The sequence below is a fragment of the Triticum aestivum genome, chromosome 4D (assembly GCF_018294505.1).
Source record: "Triticum aestivum cultivar Chinese Spring chromosome 4D, IWGSC CS RefSeq v2.1, whole genome shotgun sequence".
NCBI classification, from domain to species: Eukaryota; Viridiplantae; Streptophyta; class Magnoliopsida; order Poales; family Poaceae; genus Triticum; species Triticum aestivum.
The window spans coordinates 46,182,425-46,201,577 of NC_057805.1; the positions used below are offsets into that span (position 1 = coordinate 46,182,425).

At 45.2% G+C, this 19,153-nt stretch overlaps 1 protein-coding gene across 1 annotated transcript; it reads left to right on the plus strand.

The window, feature by feature from the left end:
* Positions 1–10,451: 10,451 nt before the first annotated feature.
* Positions 10,452–15,851, plus strand: LOC123096080 (dihydrolipoyllysine-residue succinyltransferase component of 2-oxoglutarate dehydrogenase complex 1, mitochondrial). Its single transcript, XM_044517678.1, has 13 exons — positions 10,452–10,683; positions 12,747–12,807; positions 12,902–12,929; positions 13,091–13,158; positions 13,246–13,320; positions 13,390–13,445; positions 13,555–13,599; positions 13,715–13,966; positions 14,050–14,144; positions 14,690–14,780; positions 14,860–14,970; positions 15,076–15,270; positions 15,362–15,851. Exons 1-13 carry the CDS (start codon positions 10,636–10,638, stop codon positions 15,551–15,553), a joined length of 1,317 nt encoding a protein of 438 aa, XP_044373613.1. The 5' UTR covers positions 10,452–10,635; the 3' UTR covers positions 15,554–15,851.
* Positions 15,852–19,153: the final 3,302 nt, after the last annotated feature.

Here is a 19,153-nt window from a genome sequence, read left to right on the forward strand (position 1 = left end):
CAACAGTACACACTAGAGCTTCTTCAACGCGCCAACATGCTCAACTGTAAGCCCGTTTCCACACCGGTTGACACAAGCTCTAAACTTTCCTCCCATGAGGGCCATCTCCTCTCTAATCGGACCCACTATCGTAGCATCACCGGCGCCCTACAATATCTTACCCTCACACGCCCGGACATCACATATGCTGTCCAACAAGCTTGCTTATTCATGCATGCTCCTCGCGACATACACATGCAGCTTGTGAAGCGCATTCTACGATACTTACAGGGCACCTCCCATTATGGCCTTCAGCTTTTTCGGTCTCCTTCCAAGGACCTCATTGCCTACACCGATGCTGATTGGGCCGGGTGTCCAGACACGCGCAAGTCCACCTCCGGTTTTTGTGTGTTCCTTGGAGCAAACCTCATCTCATGGTCATCCAAGAGACAGCCCACCATCTCACGATCCAGTGCCGAGGCTGAATATCGTGGTGTTGCAAATTGTGTGGCTGAATCTTGTTGGCTCCGGCACCTTCTTCATGAGCTCAAGGTTCCTCCCACACGTGCCACCATGGTGTATTGTGACAACATCAGTGCTTCCTACCTCGCGAGCAATCCGGTTCAGCATCAACGGACCAAGCACATTGAGATTGATCTACACTTCGTTCGGGATCGAGTGGCTCTTGGCGAAGTGCGCGTCTTGCATGTGCCTTCCAGCTCCCAATATGCCGACATCTTCACCAAGGGCTTGCCCTCGCCATTGTTCACCGACTTTCGATCCAGCCTGAACATCCTTCCAAATGGAGTTCCGGCTTGGGGGGGGGGTGTTAACTTGTGTATTTTTGTACCACTTGTAACGTTATATTGGCATGTTGTAACGATCCTAGATTGTAGGATCTGAGGGCCCGCGTGCCACATCTCTCGGGACTCTCTCTCCCTCTCTATGTATACCCTGATGTGTAACAGAATCAATCAAGGGAATTTTGCATAATCACTTTCCAACTTCTAGCTTCCTATGCATAACGATCTTTCATCCTTTCATCGAAAACACCACCATATAGAGAGATTTCAATTTGTAAGGCTAGGGTTTGTAAACTCTATTCGTACTAGATCCAGAGATTGAGATCGGTTTAATCTTTCATTTTATTGTGGCAAAAGACGATATTATTGAGACGGTTTCCTTTTGCATAATCTCTGTGTCTGGTTGTTACTCTTCTCGTATGCGCGAGCGTCTTGTTACTGGTATGCATCCACCACAGGATCTTTAATCTGAATTTGAGAAGAAATTAATGTCACATCTGCTCTTATGTTCTTCGCAACTCCCGAACTGAATCCTGATGGCAAGTATTTTTCGAATGAACGAATAGGGCAACTATGCCTTAGCATTTCTCATTAATCTTATTTTTAAACTACATCCTATTTAGTGCAACCTTTGCTATATCCAATTTGTCCACTTTTTTTTAAATGAGGGATTTGTCAACTTTTAGTGCATTTGTTTATGTGATATGTAAAGACGAGGGCATCCGGAGAACTTCTTCACATGTACTACCTTTTTCATGTTCGTTTTTGCCATCAGGTTCATATGTTTCCCCTCTATTTTTCTTATCTGTTTAATTGCTTACAATACATAATTAAATGACTAGGGATGGTACAAACAAAGGGGGATAAGAACGAATATTCGATTTTGCAACCAGGCTCAGATGCTCCCTAAATCAACACCATTCAAACACATGTGGATCTGTGCCAGCGACTGTATTTCACCAGCGTATATCACAAGTATTTAGGCAAGCGACAATGCGCAATAACTGCAACGGAGCGTTGACTATTTTTCCCTCGCGGGAACGCCCCGCGCGCGACAAGTGTCACGCGCGGAGCGCTCGCGAACCGTTCGTTCATAACGCTCCGAAGGAGCGCTCGCCAACTAGTTGCTCTCGATGTCCCTCGGTCGCCGCATGCAAAAGCCATGACATGTTCTTTCAACTATGGTCCACTGGGGTATCCGGCCAGGCCTACCACGGTGCATTGTTTGACCTCTCCTGCAAAAGCCTACTCTGTGTCACACAGCCTATGACTGATCCTGTCGAATACTCTGAATTATCTGCTTAATTAAACCTGCCACCGCTAATGGCTTGCTGCTCCTGCGCCACTGCATGAACCTTAAAAAAGACGGACGCGCCAGATAAGAGGGTGCCGGGGCTCCCGGGTGCCATCGCACCATTTTGATGATTCATGTATCATGATGATGCAGAGATCGGGGTTACCCTTTTTCCAAAAAATAAATACCTACGATTAATGCAAATGTATATGATAAATCATGATCTACATGTTGAATTGATAGTATACATATAATTCATGCCAGGGCCATTTCCGCAACCCCTTAACAATCGCCACCTATTGTAACTAGGAAACATTCTCATCTTCTAGGTGTTTTGAGGGACACAAAAGGATATATCACCATGTGAGACTACAATTATCCACATCAACTCTGTTGATATCATCCGGACATTTTCTACAAACCTCCACACTATGATGCAGAATGTGCAATTCAGTAGTTTATGGCACGTCAGTTTGGATGCTAATCTTTCCCACAAAATTCATGAAAAAAATCACGCAGCAACGCGTGGGGAATCATCTAGTTTTCTCAAAATTACCAGCATGTGACGCTAGTTACGGTTACTGCTAAATACGGAATAGAACTAAACTTCAACCGGGAAAAACCATGCCGGAAACCTCAGGTTATCCCATGACCATCTCTTTGGCTTTACCCTCCGCGACGGTGGCATGAACGGCACGATCGTCCTGTGCACCACGCTGTACACGCCGGCGTGGCCAAGGGGATTGCCATGATCGAGCAGGAAGTAGACACAATCTCCTCGAGCTCCATCAACATCACTAGCACGGAAAGACTTGGAGCACGTGGCGCCCACAAAGAGCGCCCAGCCGTCGAGGCTGCGGGCCTTCTTCCACAGGCCAAGGCCGGGACCGTCCGTGAGGTCCGCCTCGAGCACCTCGAACCGGCAACTTAAATGTTGTTTGCGGCCAATTTGCGGGGGTGGGGCCCGGAAATATCTCCTCACCAGCAGCAGCTTGCTGTTGGATTCCACTAGATATTGCTGTACTTGCTCGTTCGGGCTATTGTCGTGGGAGAATTGTTTCAGATACATGTCCGGTTGGAGGTCAGGGGGCCATATCCATGATGTGAACGCTTTCACTTGAGGTTGGACGCCGGGCGGCGTCGGCGGCTTGTCGAGCCAGCCGTCGCTGAGTTCGACGGCGAGGAGCTCCTGGAATATCTTGACCTGCGCGTACATCTTCCCTTGGAAGAAGGCGACGTCGAGGATGGTGGATGTCTCCTGCGTCACAATGCACGAGTTGATCTCGCCGGCCGGTCGGCACGTGGAGATAAAGACTCTGGATTTGGAGCAGTTACTGGCTAGAACGGCCACGAGGCGTTGATGGTTCGGCGAGGCTGCCACGGATGACATCGCCACCTTCTTGATCCTCATATTCTCAGACCGCTTGGACTCGAACTTTTTCTCGTCGCATGGATTTACCATGTGAGACCGTAGGAGTTCGGCCAGCTCGGGGAGAGGCGTCGCGGCGCCGGAGAACCCGTTGACCACGGAGCACCGCCCGTCGTTGCCGTGGTGGAAGAACATGCTCTCGCCGGCGCTGTAGCAGGGGCCGTCGTCGTTTGGGATACGCAGACGGTACGCGCTGTTGTGGGCGAAGTCCAAGGCGGTGCCGTCCGGGAGGGCGAGCCAGGGGAGATGCGGAGGGGCCCGGCACGGCTGGAGCTTGACGCCCGTGCGCCATGGGCGGCAGATGGCGCGGAGGCGGACGCGGTCGGCGAGGGACGGGAGCCGGGAGCGGACGTCGCGCAGGACGTCTGGCGCTAGGCCCGGCCATGCGCGCTGGCGTGGACGTTTCGTCGACGCCGTCATTACGCAGCTTGATATGAGATTATATTAGGGTTTCGGCCCGTACAGGTACTACCGTATCATATCATGAACATCTGTCGCTGTACATGTACCAGATAATTAGGGTTTCTGCCTTTCTTTTACATCAACTTAGGGTTTCTGCCTTAAATCAAGGGTGCCGCTGTACCAGCCAGCACGTATATACTTTAAGAAAAAATCTTAAGGAACATCATGAAGATATGTCGCTGTACCAGATAATTAGGGTTTCTGCCTTAAATCAAGGGGTGCGCCGGACACATGTTGGGCCAGCCTAATAAGCACATCTGTCGCTGTACCAGCCAGCACATAAAAATATCTAGTTAAATAAAATGTTCACTTGCCTAAAAAAATGTTCACACCATTAAAAATTAGGAGTAATAAGTATACTTTAAGAGAATATTCATTCTGTTAAAAATATTCATGCACTTTTGTAAAGATGCTCCTGTATTTTTATAAAAACAAATGTTCACTTGTCTAAAAAATTGTTCATGTGGCTCTAGAAAAATTGTGTACTTTATTTTCCCATACAAAATAAATATAAAGGAAGAAGTAAAAAATTAAAAACGAATAAATTAATAAATATACAAATATAGAAAAGAAAAAAGAAAAAAATAGTAAAAGGAATGCAGAAAATTAAAAACAAAACTTAAATAAAAAGAATCGAGGAATAAATATAAAACAGGACCAAAAAACTCCTCATAAAACAAAAAAAAACAACCCTAGTGCCAAGATTTGTCTCCGTCGGTGCCGGCGGTGGCGTCGCTCTCGTTGTTGTTCCTCTCCGCCTTCGCTTTTGACCCCATCTCGACCCCTTCTCCTGTCGTTGTCTGATGCCGCCCTAGGTCTCATGTGGCATGAGGAGACGTACGTCCACGCAGTCGGCCGTTGTCCTTCAAATGAACCCTTTATATCGTCGATACTCCATGTCACTTTGCTGGGAAATGCCATCCTCATCTTCTCTGCCTCTAGCATGGAAACATCGGTGAGGGCATAATCAAGGGGGAGGGGGCAAGCCTTAGTGCTATTAGCCTCATACCCGTTCGGCTGTGCTCTTGTGAGTCTGAGGGCGGCTATGGTTTCTCACCTCCTGCCGGCGGCGGCGCAGGTCTAGCTTGTCTCCTATGGCCTACGCCATGGAGGCGCAATAGATCTCGGCCCTTGTCGACGGGAGGGCTCCTACTTTATTTTAGACGTCCTTTGTGTCCGTTTAGGGTTTGTATCATGCTAAGGGAGACGAGGTGGCTGACGCCTCCCTAAAGATGGTATAAGGTTCTCCTCGCCTAGTCCCTGTCCTGGTGGTGTGAATAGCCTCGTCGAAGAGCGTGTGGAGGTGTGTCTTCGGCCGATCTCGCATGATCCAGTCAATGGTTGTCTTTTGGTGGATCCTGTAGGAGCGAAAGTATGTCTAGCGAGGGTTGATTAAACTACTTGCCAAAATTAATGGACTCTTTTCCCAATTTTAGTTCTTGGCAGATTTTAGCAATTTCTAGCAAGTTAAATAACATCTGACACATGCAAGTCTAGAGCATAGACAGCAAAAAGCAAAGACATTGCAATTCATAATAATGTAAAGAGATGGGTTTAGAGAATCACAAACGCAACGGTGACACGGAAGATTTTTTGATCCATGGTTTCGATAGGTGTTCCTATTGTACGTCCACGTTGATGGAGGCTTCGATCTCAAAAGATCACAGTAGCGAGATTCCATGGAGGGCTCGCACCCATGAAGGGTCCACAAAGAAGCAATCTTGCCCTCCATAGGTTACGCCCACATAGGGCTGGCCTCGCTCGAGTAGATCTTCACGACATAGGCGATCTCCTTTCCCTCACAAACATCTTGGTTTCTCCCACGATTTGGAGACTCCCAAGCACACCTAGCCAATCTAGGAGGCACCACCCTCCAAATGGTAATAAATGGTGTTTGTTCATGATGAACTCCTTGCTCTTGTACTTCAAAATATAATGTCCTCAACACCCGACACTCTCTCACAAATTTTTTGGGGGTGGAAAGCAGGTGACTAGAAATCAAAGGATTGATGGTTGGAGTGGAATCCCTTTGAAATCAGCATAAGGAGTGGGAGTTCTCTCTCAGAAATATGGATGTGTAATGTGTCTGCTTCGAGAGGTACTGGTGAAGTGAGTGGGGGCATATATAGCCTTCAACAAAAATCAGGTTGTTAGAGCATCTCTAGCAGACCCCGCATAAGTGGTCAAACCCGTAATTTTTTTGCGTTTTACAGTTTTGGGTGAAAAAAGTGTCCAGAACAGAAACCGTAAAAGTGGTCCAACCCGTAAATTTTTTAAGGGCCACCGCAAATGCACACACGAAACCCTTATCTTTGGAGGTTGGAAGGCGGAATCTAGGGGGCCCCGTATACCGGTCAAACCTCGTTGGAGCAAACACGCCGCCGCGGAGTTTGCCGGAATCCGCCCTAAACTCGCCGGAATTCATCACCGCTCACCGGAAAAGGCCGCTAGGCGCCGCAATCGATCGCCGCCGGTTCGAATTGGACGAGCTCGGCATAGCCGTGGCCTCCCATGACCTCAGCCTGACCGCCGGAATCCTCCCGGCGCGGCAGGCAAAGGGGCACGACTCGGCTGGCAAGGCGGCGGGGCGTGGCCGGCGCGGTGATGGGGCGCGGCCGACAGGGGCGGGGCGCGGCTGACGGGCCACGGGGCGCGGCTGACGGGCGACGCGGCATGGCCTGCGGGCGATGGGGCGCGACCGACGTGGCCGGCGCGGCCGGCTGGGGGAAGGGGCGGCAGCGGCCGGACTGGAGGAAGGAGCTCTTTTTCCAGTTTTACAGTTTGTTTTACAGTATCTGTTCGGCCGCAGTTAAAACGAACCCTTAAAATGCACTTTTTCCAAACCGTATCCCAGTTTTGCAGTTTGTGATTTTAGGGGTCTGCTAGAGATGCTCTTACTCACTTTTAGCACATCTCAGTGAGAATGACTGAAAATACTCGATCAAACTGTTATATACAAAAGGTTTGAACTTCAGATATTTCGGTGACTTCGGGTGAAACTGTTTGGTGCCTGTGATCAAGTGCCCCACGTCAGATGCGTGGCACTCCGGCCCTGAAGTTTTTCGATGGCAATTCCACTCACACAAGGATGATAAATTCTAGTGGCAGACGACAAGTTCCTGTCAAAAATAAACCGAATCACGAAAGTTGCCATGGTTGGCAAATAAAGTTGCCATTCTCACGTCATTTAACTTGTCATAAAAAACGTTCGGAGTTGTCATGTGGTCACACCTGACGTTCGACACCAATCAAGGTCCAAAATCTACTAATGAGGTTGTTGAAATATGAGATGGGCCTAGAGCCCATATGACAATTTCAGATTTAATCTCTAAGGGCCCATGTAGGTGGCATGACAACGTGGTGGGAAGTTTAGTCCCACCCCCGAAGTGGAAGGAGAGTTGGAGTGGTTTATAAGGGATTCTCTCCCTCATGCTATTGGAGCTTGAGAAGAAAAGAAGCCCTCGCGCACTCCTCCTCCGCTTGCCGCACCGCCGGCGCCGCGGCCGCGCCGCGGGATTGAGCCGAGCCGAGCTCACTCCTATGCGCTTCTTTTTGCCGGTCAGGGTAGGGCCACGATCTGAGACGTCGGATCATGGGCTATCGACTTGGACGTGGGTTCAGCCCACGTCTCTCCACGCGCGGGCGCTGCCAACCCTAGCCGCCGCGAAAACAGAACGCATCTCCATCTCCGCCTCCACGCCCACGTTGTTCCTCTGCTGCCGCCGGCGACTCCATCCCATTCACCGCGTACACCGCCTCTCCGGATCCTGTATGGGAGAGGGGCGATTAGGTTTTTGGGTAGCGACTACGCGACTGCTCGCTTCTGTTCATCTACGTCCGCATCACCTTCGTCATCACCATGTCGACCGACGCCGACCGTGCCGCCGCTGAGAAGGCCGAGGCCGACAAGAAGGCCGCTGAGGATGCCGCGGCTGCTGCCACCGCCACCGCCGACGCGTGGCCGATTGAAGGGTATACATCGTTTATTCCTCTCGTGTTTCTTTCTGTTGTAGCAGTACTAGCAGTAGATGTTTCTACTATGTGCGTAGTACATGCTCTGTTAGATCGTAATCAGTGTGTTATCAATGCTGTCCATGTCATGCTCATGATTCATTCATGAATTAATTTAATCGAAAAACTGCCTATTTACTCATCAGAGGTCATGACACAAACATGAATTAGGAGTACAAAATGAAATTTACTCTTAGGAATCTAGGATATTGATGAAACATGCATGTCCTGATTACTAGATGACCTGAAATCCCCATAAGAGACGAAATATGTGTTGTTGTTGTTTCTTGCGACTGAAAATACGTGTTGGGTTAAACTCGTGAGGTCATGGTCGTACTCGTACGGTGCATGCTCCTCATGGCAGAGAGCCGTCGTGCAAGGGAGAGGAAAGAGAAGTTACAGTGGAAGGAAACAAGGAAGTTTCCCAAGGACGACCATGAATTGTTTCTTGTTGGCCCGTCTAGATTGGCAGCCGCCAGACGTTGAACAATTATCGGAAATCGTCGACCCGCAACAAGTTCCTGCCGGCGGACAAACTCCATACCGCTACCAACTGACATACGTTGTGCTATGCTGGCCATTATCTCTACTTATTATTACTTAAAAAGAATATAAGGTGTCATTTCACCTCTCCTTCGTCTAACCTTATATATGCCCCCCCCCCCCCTTCCTTCTCTTTGATATTTTTCTCCCATCTCTGAATTTTCTCCCATCAATTTCCCTGAAAATATAATCAATTATCCCACATTTTATTAACTTACCAAAATACAAATATTTTCTCTGGTAAGTCAATAAATTCTTATAAAAAATGCTTACAAATAAGATATTAGGTAAATCTTGGCGATTACATACAAAAGTTTGCTAAGATTTTAGACTCCGTGCACATATCGATCTTACGTCTTGGAAGTACTATACGGTAAAAGGTATGATTGCAATAGCAAGCATTGAGTATAAACGTGTTTATCCGTCTAACTAAGAAAACAAGTAGGTTGTGAAATGATATGAAATGTAATAATAGGCATATAGTCATGGGCTAACCTATTAGAATATTTATACTCCTATTATTACAACGCGCGGGCAATTACCTAGTTACGTAAAAAAAAGTATACTTCTTGGATTTGGGGAAATAAATTGACGCACCCAGCCAAGTGGGTCCTTCACCAAGCAAAGTCACGGCTACAGTAGCCTGACTTGGTCTTTGTGAGGCTCCGATCAACAACAAGCGGTCAAGATGGAAGCACTGTGCATAAGTGCAGTATCAACTCTGTGCATACATACAATGTCAAGATGGAAGGTCTTGTCCCTGCTCCTGCCGAGGTGATTAGGTTTCCCTCCCTCCCATCGACATTGCCGCCGGGCTGTCTTCAGGGCCATGAAGGTGCGGTGGATCTTGGTCCTTGCCCCCGGGAGGGTTCATGCTCTGTTTTTCTTTTTTACTATGTTTGTGTCATCCTCAAGAAGGCGAGGTGGTGGCGGTTCTATGAAGATGGAATATGTTCCTCCCCACCTAGATCCCGTCTCAGTGATGCGTCTATCGTCGTCGGAGGGCATGTGGAGGTGTGCATTTCGTGGATCTCGTGGGATTTGGTCGATTTTGGTCTTTGCTGGATCTCTATGGAATCCTTCGTCGGTTGCTGTTTTGGTGCGATGACCATGTGAGGCCTTCGCATGATAACTTCCTGACTGTCTATTAAAACAAGTTTTGCTCGACCGGAGGGAGAGGGGGATGAGGCAACGCACCTTCGGCTCGCTCCAATGTTTGTAGTCGTCGTTAGGTGATCTACGGACATGAATGTAATTTTTGTTAACTTCAGTGTTCCTTGTACTGTCGTGATGGATGATGAATACATCGGAAATTTGTCCCGCAAAATATACGGGTAATGTTATTCAGTGAACGTTCGCTGGAAGAGGATGACAGTACAAACGTTTTTCATGGAAATTACATTGCAAAGAAAATGGCAATTTCTTCAATCGAACATGACAATTTTGGCGATGAATCCGGATATTCCCTTTTGCTCCTACGTGCATATGCACCTATTGTTGAAATACACATTACGAAAAGTTGAAAAATTCGGAACAAAAATCCCGCGTGTATATCCGGACATTTTATGTCCGTTCACAAGGTTTCGGTGAAAAACGACGTTTTTTATGGCTTGCGTAAAAAAGACAATTTCCGATGCTTCATTCTAACTATTCACGAGGCATTTCTTTATCTTTTTTACACAAGCCACAAAAAACGTCGTTTTTCACCGAAACCTTGTGAACGGACATAAAATTGTCCGGATATACACGCGGGATTTTTGTTCCGAATTTTTCAACTTTCAAAATGTGTGTTTTTGACAATGGGTGCATATGCACCTAGAGCAAAAAGCCGCGTCCTGTACCGAGTTAGTTTTAGGTTAACAATGGGTACAGGAAGAAGGGGTTACTTTAGGCAGAGGCGTGCATCCACTCCTGGACGCGGCGACAAATTGCCCCGAGTTAGTTTTAGGTTAACAACAATATCTTTTTGCTTCCTGTACCAAGACCATTTACAAAAGCGAAGGGGCGAAACAGAATAGAATCCCATCCATCCTAGGAGAGGCCGCATTCCCTTCCTCCCCCACCTTGTTGCCCTCGCAGATCGACGACCCCTCCCCCTCCCCCATCCCCGGCGAATGGCGTCCCGTCTGGCGTCCCGCCTCCTCCTCCGCCGCCCCGCCGCCGTAACCCCTCCCTCCCTCTTCTCCTTTTCCTCTCATACATGTATCTATGTTCCGGGTGATCTGATGCGGTGATTCGGCCGGATTGGGGATCATCCGCCGGGCGGTTTCCGCGGACGGGCTTGGTTGCCATGGGGGCGATTTACCGTCGCTTTCCTCGTATTTTTTGTGCGAACAGGATTTCTGTATCTTCTACGTCGCCTGCGCAGAATTGATTTTCTTCGGATCGTTTTACGGCGAGTGTGGCACGCGTGGGCGTGTCTGATTTTGACGTCGTGTAGGGGCGTACAGGTTTTACCCTTTTTTCGCGTCAGATAGTCTTGATTTTGTTTTGATCCGTAGAGGATTGTTGAACCGTGATGAAGGAATACCCCTGCGGCGATCGGAGATCGTACTACCAGATTGTTGCTTGCTTCCACGCTTGGACTTGGCCTTTTTCGGCACAGTTCAGGTTGATGGTTTCTAGATATCGACCGAGACATGTATTATGCTGCAAAGTGAATGCGAGTTGTTGGTATGGTTGAGAAATTCGAGGTGTTTCAGGGATGCGTGTAGGGCAACTTGATCACCTGTAGTTCAACTAGGTGAGGGAACTCGTCATGTCTGAAACTAAGTAATGTAGCCTTGCAGTTCATTGACCTGACCTGGTTGAGTAGACTAGCGCTCTGCACAAACTAACCTGTCAAATGTAGATGGGTTTTTTTTGTAACCATTTCTGTGATCTGTTCACCGGTTTAGTTTGATTTTGCCATTGTTTGATGATTTACTCAACTATGTGATGCAATAAGAATAAGGTGCACTTATGATCCTTGAACTTGCATCAGGTCCATCTACATCCATTCACTTTTAAATGTACGCTTAGGTCCCTTAAAAAGTTGAGTGGGTCAACTAAACTGGTTGTGGAGGATATGTGTAGGAGTTCTTGCAGGATATGACCTGGGTGAGCACAATAGAGCTCAGGGCTCAGATCAGACTAGTTAAGTTTTATTTTGCCATCGTTTGATGGTTTAACCACTAGGATTTGGTTGCTGTAGAGGCGATTTTCTGTCTCTTCTATGTCTTCTGTGCAGAATAGGGGTTGTAGAGATTTTGTCGTTTTTGTGTCAGATAATCTTGAATTTTTTTTTGGACAAAGTTAATCTTGGTTTGATCTGTAGAGGATTGTTAAGCCTCGTTGAAGGAATAACCTGTGACGATCAGAGTACATACCGAATTATTGCTTGCTTCCACAATTGATTTTGTCCTTATTCGGCAGAGTCAGGCTATGATAATTTCTAGATATCGAACGAAACCTGTATGCTGCAAAGTGAATGTGAGTTATTGATATGGTTTAGGAATTTGGGGTGCTGTGAGAATGTGTGTCGGTGAGCTTGCATACTATGGCTCAACTAGATGAGCCGATTCATCATTAATGAAACTTAATCTTGTAGCCTGGGAGTTCTGAGACCTGGCTGAGCAGACTAGAGCTCAGAGTTTCACACTTAAGCTGAGTACATAAATGCAGATGTGTTCTGTTGTACGCATGTTCTTTGATCTGTTAACTATTTTAGTTGGATTTTGCCATCAGTTGATGGTTGAATCAACTGTAAGATGCAGTAAGAATGAAGTGGACTTATGGTCCTTGAACTTGCAATGGGTCCATCTACATCCATTTACTTTCAAAATGCACGTGTAGTTCCCTTTAACACATTAAGTGGGTCCCTAAGGTAATCCAACTGTGCCACACGGTCATGTTTCTATATTTTTTTTCATTGGTTACTCTATTTTTGGACGACCGAGTTCTTCACATACTAGTGATAACATAATAGTACATCACACAACCTCTGTTTTTCTTTTCTGTTGCGAAATTTTGTTTTTGCCACTGTTCTGTTGCTGACATGCACGACCAGACCACATTGTCTGTGGCACAGCCAGTAGAAAAATGAGTAAATGGCACTGCTTAGTGTCAACAACTAATTTCTTTCTCATTCATTTGTTTCTACAGAGTTATATAGTTTCCCTTTGTTCATTTACTTTTGTATGCTTTAAGTTGGTAGATTGTTCTAATGGTTCTAGTGCGCTTGCAGGTATTAAGTTTGCTCCAGAGTTCTAGACATGCCAGACATTTCAGCACTCAGTTACTTGAAGGTTAGTAGCTCTACAGATGTTACGTTCGAAGTTGGTTACTGACTTACTGTTAGTTTCCTTAGGAACTAATGCTTTCCTGCAATCTTCATTGCAGGTGTTCCGAGACTTCCAAAGCCAACATGGTAGGGAGTAACCTTTGCGCTTCATTTTGTCTTTGTACTATATAATTTATTTACTCATTAAACTTTATTGTATTTAGTTGGTGGTTGTTACCACTTATTACACTGTTATAAAGCCCACTGTTCCCATTGAATAAAGCATGACCTTTAATGATTTGTTGTAGTGAACGCTATTTCCTTCGAAATGCTTCTCCTTACCAAATTTGGAGTAGATCATTTGCTTCAGAGAATGGTAAGGTATATCAGCCCTGTAGAGGATATTAATAATTGTGAATTGTTGCCTGACAAATTCTTTATCATCTCTTGTCTTTGTTTTAAGGTGACTTGGTTGAAGCTGTTGTGCCCTTCATGGGTGAATCTGTAACTGATGGAACCCTTGCCAATTTCTTAAAGAGTATGCACCTGCCTCTCTCTGTGATTCAAGTTATCAACGTTTATGCCCCTGACATGTTATTTGCTGCAGAACCTGGTGATAGAGTTGAAGCTGATGAGGCGATAGCTCAGATTGAAACTGATAAGGTGATGCTTTGGCTCATTCATTCCCATTCTAATACCTGTTTTTAGTTTGTTCTGCTGTTCTTGGTGATAGAACGATCCTTAAAATGGAAGTGCTCCATTCTATTTTCAGGTTACAATAGATGTTTCCAGTCCAGAAGCTGGGGTAATTGAAAAGGTGACTGCCATCCATGCATTTTGTGATTTCAAATTTGCTTTGCACGCCCTACAAGTTACCTCAATTGTGTATTTAGCAGTATGGTTACTCTCCTGATCACATCAGTGCTTTGCAGTTCATTGCCAGTGAAGGTGACACTGTTACTCCAGGTACCAAAGTTGCCGTGATATCTAAGTCTGCTGCTCCAAGTGAGGCCCATGTTGCACCATCTGAAGAGACCTCCCAGAAGGAGACCCCTCCACCACCTCCTGCAGAGAAACCTAAGGTCGAGGCAAAATCACCAAAAGTAGAATCTGTCAAACCACAGGCGTCAAAACTAGCCTCCCCCTCAGAACCTCAGCTCCCTCCAAAGGAAAGAGAGAGACGGGTAAGGTCATTCATTGCATTTGGTTATATATGGTTGATCAGACATGCTATGGATACATCATTTTTGGACTGTGATAAGTGCAGGTGTCAATGCCAAGGCTCAGGAAGCGTATAGCAAATCGTTTGAAGGATTCTCAGAACACTTTTGCACTACTGACTACATTCAACGAAGTTGACATGTAAGTGCATCAGTTGTTTGTTTTCTAATATCTGTACCTTTGTAGTGTCAGTGTGGTTGGTGTACCCATGAATGCATCACTGGCTTTTGGCACCTGCGTGAGCCTAAGTTACACCAAACTTGCCCAAATTTCTCCACTAAAATTATTCCAAAAACAATGTCCCTCTCCATTATGTCCTTGGGTTGACATGATGAGTCTGTGAAGTGTAAACGAAGCACCATTAAACTGTATCAAGTATAAATAGTGTGTAAGTATGCTTCAAACATGTTATGCTCCAAAATAATTAGTCGGAAGAGTATGAAAAAATTATTTATGTTCCATAATAGTTGTCCTATTGAGTTTACATCTTTGTGCTTATCTTCTACTCCCTCCGTTCCAAAATAGATGACTCGACTTTGTACTAGCTTTAGTATAAAGTTGAGTCATCTATTTTAGAACGGAGGGAGTAATGCTTTCTTGGTATGTCTTTATTTTATTATACGCTGCTGATATGTCCCTGAATAAGTTGTTCCATTTTTATTACAACTGTTTCTTCATTGCATTAGGACCAATTTGATGAAGCTGCGGACTGACTACAAAGATGAGTTTGTTAAGAAGCATGGTGTCAAATTGGGTCTGATGTCCTGCTTTGTTAAGGTAGTAGCAATCTGATGAGCAGCTTAAGCGATTGTTTGGTAATTTCCTGGGTCGTCCTAAATCCACTTGTTTTTTGAAGGCTGCTGTTTCTGCGCTTCAAAATCAGCCAATTGTCAATGCTGTTATTGATGGTGATGACATCATCTACAGAGACTACATTGACGTTAGTGTTGCTGTTGGCACTTCCAAGGTACTGGCACCTTTTTCTTCTCTAGGTTGAATTACCGATCGACCAGCGTTGTTTTTACCATGCATCCTGCTGTCATAATGTGATATGAATGTCATTTTGCTTTAGGGTCTTGTGGTGCCTGTTATCCGTGATACAGAAGGAATGAACTTTGCTGACATTGAGAAGGGGATAAACAGCCTTGCAAAGAAGGCAACTGAGGGGGCATTGTCAATTGATGAGATGGCAGGGGGAACCTTTACGATCTCAAACGGCGGTGTCTATGGAAGTCTCATCAGCACACCTATCATCAACCCTCCACAGGTTCTCGTTTTGTTTGCTGCCTTCTATGTCTCTTTGTTAAAATTCTACAATTCACCTCCTAACTCAACCCTTAATTCCTTGCCTAATGCAGTCAGCAATTCTTGGAATGCATTCTATTGTCCAACGCCCTGTGGTTGTGGATGGCTCCATCCTTGCGAGGCCAATGATGTACCTTGCACTGACATATGACCATAGGCTGATAGATGGCAGAGAAGCTGTTCTGTTTCTGCGCCGCATCAAGGACGTGGTTGAAGATCCACGGAGGTTGCTCCTTGACATATAGTTCCATTTGTTACTTCTGGGGTAAAGATTGCTTCTCATCGATTTCGGAATAATTGTACACAAAATTTTGACTCATGCCGTAGTCGCTTCTCCAACAATTGAGAATTCGGTTGCTGGCCTCTGAATTGTAGAAGAAACATCAACGAAATTCGTTTCCCTTTTCTGAGGTGATACTTGCTGGGATGTAGTAGTTCCCTAAACATATTATGATTTACAATAGCAAATGGACACCCTCTTCAACTTTGTTGTGCCATTTAACGTGATAATAATTATAACATGTGACGCCTGGTTGGTATTGACGTTTCCAGTGTATTTTCCACATTTGCAATTTCAAAATTTCTAGTATGGTGCAATTGCCGTGTCTAAATATCCAGTAGAATTCAAGCAAATTATATGAGCTTTTGAAGTTTCTCAGGTCATCCTTTCCGCATTCTAGTTCTAGTGACACAAGGTTCCAGTGAAGTTTTCCCATGATTCTGCACGACAAACACTCTAGGACTCTGCAAGTGAAACGAAATCTGTGCATAATGCGGTCAGTGATTCTTGAAATGCATTCCAACGTCCAACACCCTGTGGTTGTGGATGGCAACATTCTTGCAAGATTCTTTGATGTACCTACAACCGTTTCTGTTTCTGCGCCGCATCAAGGACATGGTCGAAGATCCACGGACGTTTCTTCTTGACCATGCATTAGTTTCTCCAGCCTACAACCGTTTGTGGTTGATTTTTCTGCTTCTTATGTCCATAGTAGAATATCTACAAAGACTTATATTTAGGAACGGAGGGAGTAGAACAGAGCTCAGTGAAACTCATTTTGTTTTTCCTTTTAAAGCGTAAGTCTGTAAGCATATTCTTGCTTTACAATGGCAAGTGGCCACCCTCCCAACTTTGTAGCGTCATTTCTACTCCATCATCTGATTGCTATCTGGTGCTCGATCTCGACAATCTTCAGATTATTTATCACCTTTGAAGTTTTGAAATTTCTAGCCTGGTATAATTGACTGTTGGGGATTTTGTTCTGAAGTTTCTTAGGTCATACTTTTTGCATTCTAGCTGAATTTTGTTAAGCGGCACTGAAACAAAGTTACAATTGAAAAATCTGAGTCACTCGGTTTTTCCATGATTTTGTATATGACGAACGACCCTCAAGCTCTTTCTCATGATTACCTAGGACGAACGACCCTCAAGCTCACATCTCCAAGGCATGCATCATGCATGTGAGATGAGTCCAGTAGTTCCCTGCGTATTTAATACCATGTCTTGGCATGGCATCCAGCCGAGATAAGAACACATGTTAGGGCTCAGAGTCTCGCACAACTTGCATATTAGAAGCAAATTATCAATGAGATATTAGAAGATAACTGAGCCAGTAAGGCTAATGTTCTCTTGCTCCACTGGCAGATGAGTTTTGTATTGATTTGAGATGGTTACAGGTATTATGGCTAAGATCAAACAAAGCCCTAGTCTTGTTCTGTACACAAGTGAACTATCTATGCATGCTCAGGTGAGCACCTCTGCTTGCCAACGATTCGGTGTCCTAGGGGAGGGGGCCTTCTCCGGAAGCGGAGACGGATGGCGTCACGACGGTCTACTAGATAGAGGAGCAACATTGCTATTGGAGAAGGAACCCAATAGCTGTCAACGTTTATACATTTAGACCCTTATTATTACTCCTGTTTTCAAGTCACTCTCTGTAACCCTCGGGCTATATAAGGAGCAGATGGATTTGTATCGATAAAATATTCTGCCAATTATTGGCTTTACATCAATATACACTTATACATACACTATATACTCAAATTCCTGCCTGTTCTTCCTGATCCATACACCCCCCCCCCCCCCCCCTAATTTTGTTCGTGGTTTCTACTCAAATCCATGTCTGATCCATCTGGGATCTGACACTTTGTCCTTTTGGAAGCCGACGAAGCATGGCTTTCCTCCGGCGACGGGCTCTTTCTTGACAATATCCTCTGATCGTGGGTTCGACGAGGGCATCGATGCTCAAGCCGGTGCTTAGTGTGCTCGGAGTTAAGTGATTTTCAGCATCTCGTATCTTTCGTCGTTTCTTTGTGTGGACGTTAGTTTACATTAATGTGTGGCGGTGGGTTGTGTTGTTGGTTGTGAGCGTATCATTAATTTAACATCAGTCATTATCTATATAAAAAAAATCTGAATTACATATGATCTTTTGCTGGTAGCTGACATGCAACAGTTGATGTATTTAGATCGAAAAGGTTTGCAAGCATGTGGTTGTAAACTTGTGACACAAAATCAGAGCATTCCCGGATCAGTGCCCATGAATTTCAGTAGAAAAAGTCAAATGGAAGTGTTTGCAGTTGTTACATCATCTAGACACATTAACAATCACATCACTGAGTTACTGATACGAAACATTTTCCTTGAATCACACATCCAGATTGGTTCTACATTGCATGGTAATTTGCTTGTCCTTGCAAAATGAAATTGCTTTCTCTTATAAAAAATTACAATCCCATAATCCTTCCTCGAACCATTTTCTAATCTGTAAATGGCAGTTCTGATGAACAATGCTCAAACAAACCGAGCCTCCGCTTTGTTAATAGAAATGATTGCCTCACCCTAGCCCTCTTTGTTTCCACCCGACAAATTCATTCATAGTTTTTTTTTCGAATAAAATTCATTCATAGTTTAGGGCCATTCATGCATGGCCGGTCAGTATATCAGGCAGCTATAGCTTGTGCACCAGGCGATCATGTATGGTAGGGCGTGTAGCACCGTACCCGATTCACATTGTCTGTATACCATATGTACTCTCAAGCTAGTGCATCACTCTCCAACTCTGTCGTGCCATTTGATCATATGCATAGCGGTATTTGAGACACAATCACTCCCAGTTTCATGTTCTCTTCTAATTAACTTCGCGTCACATATTTAACATGCAGTGTTAAGAAATGGTTCTCTCTCATGCTAGGTGTCCATTGTATACATGCATTGTCGCTTCTCTTCAACTTTTCCATGATAATGTAGTGTTTACAATGAATGACCCTCAAGCTCTTCCCATGGTTCTGTACAACGAACCATTTTCTTTATTTTCTTTCCCGTTTTGAGAGATTATGCCCATCTCCTAAGCATGCATCATACATTTGAGATGAGCCCAGCCATTACCATTAGTATTTAATAGCATGGCTTGGCGCCTTGGTGTCTAAGTTGAGACAAGAATATTAGTGCATATGAGCAAGCTGCAAATTTAAATAGTGACTCAGTCTCTCCCTAGCACTGCTTACTAGAAAGCAAATACCAATGGGATATTTCAAGACAATTGAATTAGTGGTTGTACGTCAGTGTTATCTAGCTTTACACACGAAGGATTTGGAGAAGATATTTATTTCCACGATCAAGGGAGGCACCATTAGGCCAACAACACGTAGAGGTAAACCTGGCCCCTCCTAGAAGGCTCATAAGCTTGCTTCTTTGGAACATAAGTCAACAGAGAGCTAGGGATTGATACTCGTGGAGGATCATGTTAGGAATAAGCAACTTATATTCCCATGAGGCCATAGGCCGATATATATACATGTACAGGTGTGGAACATATGCAGGAAACCCCTTATACAACGGGATA